Genomic DNA, 5646 nt, shown 5'->3' with positions numbered 1-5646 from the left:
CACACACACACACACACACACACACACACACACACACACACACACACACACACACACCCTTTTTGATTAAAATGCGCACTTAATGCACTTAAATCTTTTTCCGTCTTGAAATGCAATTATGAATAGAACTAGAATAGTGGTATCACGAATTAAATTAAGAAACAATTTAATAATTTTTACTAATAAGTAGAGATGTAACGAAAGTAGTTATAAGTTATAACGAATGGGAAACGAAAAAAAAATTTTTTTTGCGAAATCGATTGCGAATGCAATGGGAGAGTTGTCGGTTTTGGTTAATATAAAGGATTACGCTACTTTGATATATCTACACTGTTAAAAAATATTTAATGTTGTCAATGAAAATAAAGTTATAAGTAACTTAAATTTAACGTTTACTTACATTAAATTTTATGCAAATCTACATAAAATTTAATAAAAAGTATACTAAACTTCGTAAAATTTTATGAAACGTTCACTAAATTTCATGTACATATACACAAATATACTTTTCAATTACAGATACATAAAATTAATTTAATATCATAAAATTGGATTTATGTAACTTAAAAGTATATTATATTAAATTTCATGATATTTTTAACAGTGTAGAGCAGAGCCTTCCAACTCGGTGTGCGTTATGAAATCCTTTTTCCTTCGATTAGACCTTTACCTATAGAGGCGAATCACAGTATCATAATATATTGTGATCTGTCTCTTGAGATCAGAAACCTAATAGGAGGAAGAAGGAAGAGAGCTTTCATAACGTAAAAGGCCATACCCGAGTTGGAAGACTCTGATCTAGAGCTTTAACATAATCAAGCTTCTTGTCATCTCTTTATTCGCTTCGCATGCTCTAACATGCTTCTATTGCGCTCATTGGAGTGAGTAGGAACTATGATAGGAGCATGCGACGTGAACAAAAATCAAGCTGTGAATAATGTGAATCTCACGGGCCGGATAATGGTGCTTTCCAAACGACTGTCTGACAGGGAACTATACTATGTACTATGGAATTATTCGAAATAGATTCCAATTGAAATTATTCGATTATTCTCTAGATTTCTATTTTTTAGGAAAAATGAAATAATTCCAATCGGAATTCATTCCGATTTATTCCACAATAGAAATCTAGGGAAATCTTGTGCAATATTTATCGTAATAATTGATAACTAGTGAGAGAAACTAAACGTTTTTCAAGAAGATATATGCTAACAATTACAATTCGACAACAATTTGTCTCAGTAGTCTAACTGTGAAGACGTTTGTCCGGAAAGAAATCCCTGGTCGAGGTATTTTTTGCAACAAAATTAGTTACGGGTTTCATGCTTATCAATATCATATTATTAATGTTTTCTAAGATGTCTATAAGCATCGATATTATTAAATTGCTTATCAATTTAATTCGTGATATCGCTGTTCTAGTTCTGTCAAGATTGCATTTCAAGAAAATTAAATTCGGGGCGTAGTTTGGATATAAATTAATGATATAAATGTATATAAAATTCACACGGAATTATTAAACATTAAAAATCCAGCTTAATCATTTAGAGTTTTTATTTCTAATTTGTTGAGCAATTATAATTCGTATTAGACCGACGTCTTTGATCGAAAATAGACTTCATTTTTTTAAAATAAATTTAATAATCAAACATCGTGAGAATTAGATGTAAGGGATTGATAAAATAAGAAAAACAGTTTTTTAGAGATGTACTCGTTTTCGCTTCGTTTTGAAGAAAATTGCAAAAAAAAAAAAAAAAAACAAAACGTAGTTTTAATTTTTGTACTTATTTATTGCTTATTTATTTATACTTATTATTCACATTGTCACTTGCTTAATGCAGATATTCAAAATATTGGTCTCTTGTAGCAATGCACGCGTTGCATCTTGTACGGAACTCGTGTCATAGTCAAACACTGATCTCACCGTAATAAATACGTTTGGCAGAATGCAATAGTTTCGCATTTTACTGATTGTTTGCCAAGGTAAGACTATTCTTCTAGATCTAAAAGTAATAATTCAATCAACGCGAAGAAAACTTTCAACAATTAGAAAATAAACATTCTGCTGAATGCAGCAAATAGAAAATCACGTTTGGTATTTTTTTTGCATTTCTTTCCAAAATGAAGCAAAAATGAGCATATCCTTAAAGGAAGGAAACACACACACACACACACACACACACACACACATACACACACACGCGCGCGCGCGCGTAATTTGATGCCACATCCGTCCAAACATGGATCACTAGAATCCATCCGTTTTTTTCTCCTATTCAGAATGGTTAAAAAAAATCTCTAAAAATTCACTAACATATTTTTAACTTACTAGAATAAATATTGAAACTTTATTTTAAAAAATAATAAAGTGTAATATAATTTACAACTATTGGAAGATTCAAAGAATAATAACCCGAATCATGTACAGTAAAGATTAAATTTAAATTTAATTAAGTTTAAGTTGAATTTTAAATTTAATGAAAATTTAAATTAAATGCTATATATAATCCAATAATTAAATTATATGAAAAAGGTAGATTAGAAGATAATCAAACGATCGGTTAAGAATATTCTCATGTCTCCGGAGGTAGGAGTATTTGAGATTTTAAGTTATTGAGTATACGATGACATTATGCCGTTGCTCACGAATACGATCATATGTATTAGTTTATCATCTAACTTTGACCGAAAATAGTGCTTCTTATATTAGGTATGGAAAAAAGTTTGTGGCGTTTTTTGCCATCTAAAGGGAAAAACGCCACGAACTTTTTCCCACACTAATATTTGAATAACATTAATAAATTTCACAAAAAATGCATGTAATATAAAATTATTGTCTATATCATATTCCTATCCCAAACTTGTAAACTTTTTATTTAAAATCTTTTTTTCTGAAATGAGAGAAAAATATCTATAAAATAATTTGGAAATTAAAATCGTCTCTCTTAAATACATTCTTACAAAGAATATCAAGAATTAAATATTAGATACCTGTGATAGTTCCCGGTTTCTGAATAAGAAGTATAGGTATCTTTGCCATAATGTCCTCAGTATAATATTGATCGTTAGATACACCAGGTACAAGACATTCACTTCTGAGTTTATTAATAATGTTTGTAGGCATACAAGAACTGCTTACAATACGACGTATTTCTGTATCCCAAATAGGAGAATAGTTAGAATTAGTTACTAATCGATCAACTAGAATCGATCGAGAAAGTGTTTCTGTTATTTCAGTATTACATTTTGTTCTTTTCTCAGGTAAATAAAAGCGTGGATCTAAAATAGTTACTCCAATAATCATATTTGTTGGTAAATAATTTGGCGATCCCAAAGACATCAGTATTTGCCATAATTGTTCTTGCACCTTGAAAGCCTCCTTATTTTCTTTTTTTTTATAGTAATTAATATACCATGTATTTTTACCAAATTCTGTATTTAGATATTTAGAAATCGTAATATCTTCATTTATTTTGTCAATCACTTTTTTCTCTGTAGGTTGCACATTATCTATTGATATTTTACTCGTGACTATCATTTTACTCCTTAATGAGTTGTCATTATCTTTTAGAATAGTGTCATCCATACAAAATTCTAATTTATTTAAGGATGGCAATTGTAATGCTTTTGTTAGTACATTTAGAGTTAATGCTCCACGAAGTCGAAATCTATTTAATGCATTTCTTAATATAATCATTGTACAACCTACATTGTTTGTGTACAAACAATTCAAGTTATGGATAGTACTAGCTACATCCTGTTCAACATTATTCTGCTTAAATTCAAAACTTGATATAATTTCATTAAGAAAATCATCATAAAAAGCGGGATGTACCCAGATCCAAATAGTTCTGACATTTGTTTGACCATTTGATTTGTTTGGTTGCCAGAAAAAATCCACATTACCAACAGGAAATTGCGGATAACCATTTTTCTTATAAAACATTAAAGTACCTTCTCTATGGCCATTAATATATTTTTTCGCTGTGAAAGTTAACATCGATGTGTTACAATGTGTTTTCAAAGTTGTCTTTAATAATTTTTCTTCTCCTGTTATTTCAATACAAGTATAAAAAGAAATATCTTGTAGGAGACAATATTTTGTAGCGGCTCGATAATTGGCTCTGAAACATTTATCATTTGGATGACTAGCAATTCTGTATCCCCATTTGTCTATCATGTAAAAACGTTTTGCATGCCAGATATGCGTTTCTAACCACATTTTATCGCGTTGTCTGCGATTATATTCGGAAAGTAAATTGCGTGGTCTTCTACGATATTTCCGAGACAATCGTTTGTTTGTGGATAAATCTTTGCCATTTCCTGATTTTGCCATTTGTGCTAAATGTGCCTCTCGCAATCTACGTGGCAATCTTTTGACATTATGAGACATGGCACGTCTACGCATATATATTGGCAGCTTTTGAAATATTAATTTAGTCTGTTTAGGATTTTCTGTAAGTAAAAAAAAAATTCAATCAGTAATATAACAATAACAAATTACATTCGTCTAGATAGAATAGAATCACAAACTATGACCGATATTCATAATCAGTTTTCTTATATTTAAGAACTGGTTGTTCCATCTTTAGATAAACTATGGCCAGTATTCAGTAGTCGGATCTTATATTTAAGACCATCTTAAGTATAATTTTAAGATGTCAATCAGATAAACCAATCAGAGAATCGTATTAGTGTCTAAAGACATTATTTAAAATGATCTTAAAATAAGAATGGATTATGAAACCGCCTTATGTGATAATTAATTTATTGGATGAACAAAAGAATAAAAGAAGAGGAAGGGGAGAGAAGGAACAGAAATCTTCCGTAATCGCTAGGTATAGATGTATATGCGAATAATTCCCCGTTTTCCTAATCATCGCGTAAAATCAATTTTTTTTTAACTTTGTTTTGTATGCAAACATAGAAACGTGGAATCGTGCTTTGCGTGGAATGTTGAAAACCCGTGAATCGTAAACGATTTCACATGAGTTTACAACATCATCTCACACATAGCTAGAGTAGTACAGAATTTTTTTAACATGTTTTTTTGAGAATATTTCATTGCGCTTTATTAGCTTCAAAATATTAAGTTTATATTTCGTGCACTTTACTATAGCGAGAAATACTAAAAACTAATGCGCAAGTGACCGTAAAGCATGACAATATGACCAGTATTTCGCGACTGACAGGTTTTTTAACCTTAATAATTGTTAAAATTTAACGCTTAATATCTTGGTTCGTAGGGCAGAGTGATACTTTTCTTCAGAAAAATCAGATTCATTCGTTTTGGACAAAAACGCGTCGATTGAGCAGAATTTTACTGATTATTAAGAAGACGTAAACTTAACAATTATCATTTGAATTAAAACATTCGAAGTATTTTAGCATACCTATTGAAGATGTCATCGCAGAAATTTCATGAGCTCGTGAAGAGACGAAATTCATAATAGACACCTCGTGTGGGAGTGACGGAAATTCTCCCAAGACCTCATTAAATTGTTTCTTCTTCATGGTATCTAAATTTGTAAATATATTATATATTATCACACACACACGCACACACACACATGCACACACACACACACACACACACACACACACACACATTAGGTGTAGTAAAAAGAAATCCATTATTTTTCCATT

General features: G+C 30.4%; 1 protein-coding gene across 1 annotated transcript in view; it reads right to left on the bottom strand.

Moving 5' to 3' along the window:
- The window catches only part of LOC108694130 (uncharacterized protein C05D11.9), a 7473-nt gene that overhangs the window by 1359 nt on the left and 468 nt on the right, over positions 1-5646 (bottom strand). The window contains exons 2-3 of the mRNA XM_018203428.1: positions 5394-5519; positions 2992-4455 (exon numbers count right to left, since the gene is read on the bottom strand). Of these exons, the coding sequence (XP_018058917.1) occupies positions 2992-4455; positions 5394-5514 (1585 nt within the window). The 5' untranslated portion in view covers positions 5515-5519. The remainder of the gene's footprint in view (positions 1-2991; positions 4456-5393; positions 5520-5646) is intronic.

Source organism: Atta colombica, unplaced genomic scaffold (genome assembly GCF_001594045.1).
Source record: "Atta colombica isolate Treedump-2 unplaced genomic scaffold, Acol1.0 scaffold116, whole genome shotgun sequence".
NCBI classification, from domain to species: Eukaryota; Metazoa; Arthropoda; class Insecta; order Hymenoptera; family Formicidae; genus Atta; species Atta colombica.
This window is presented reverse-complemented; position numbering and strand designations above follow the sequence as displayed.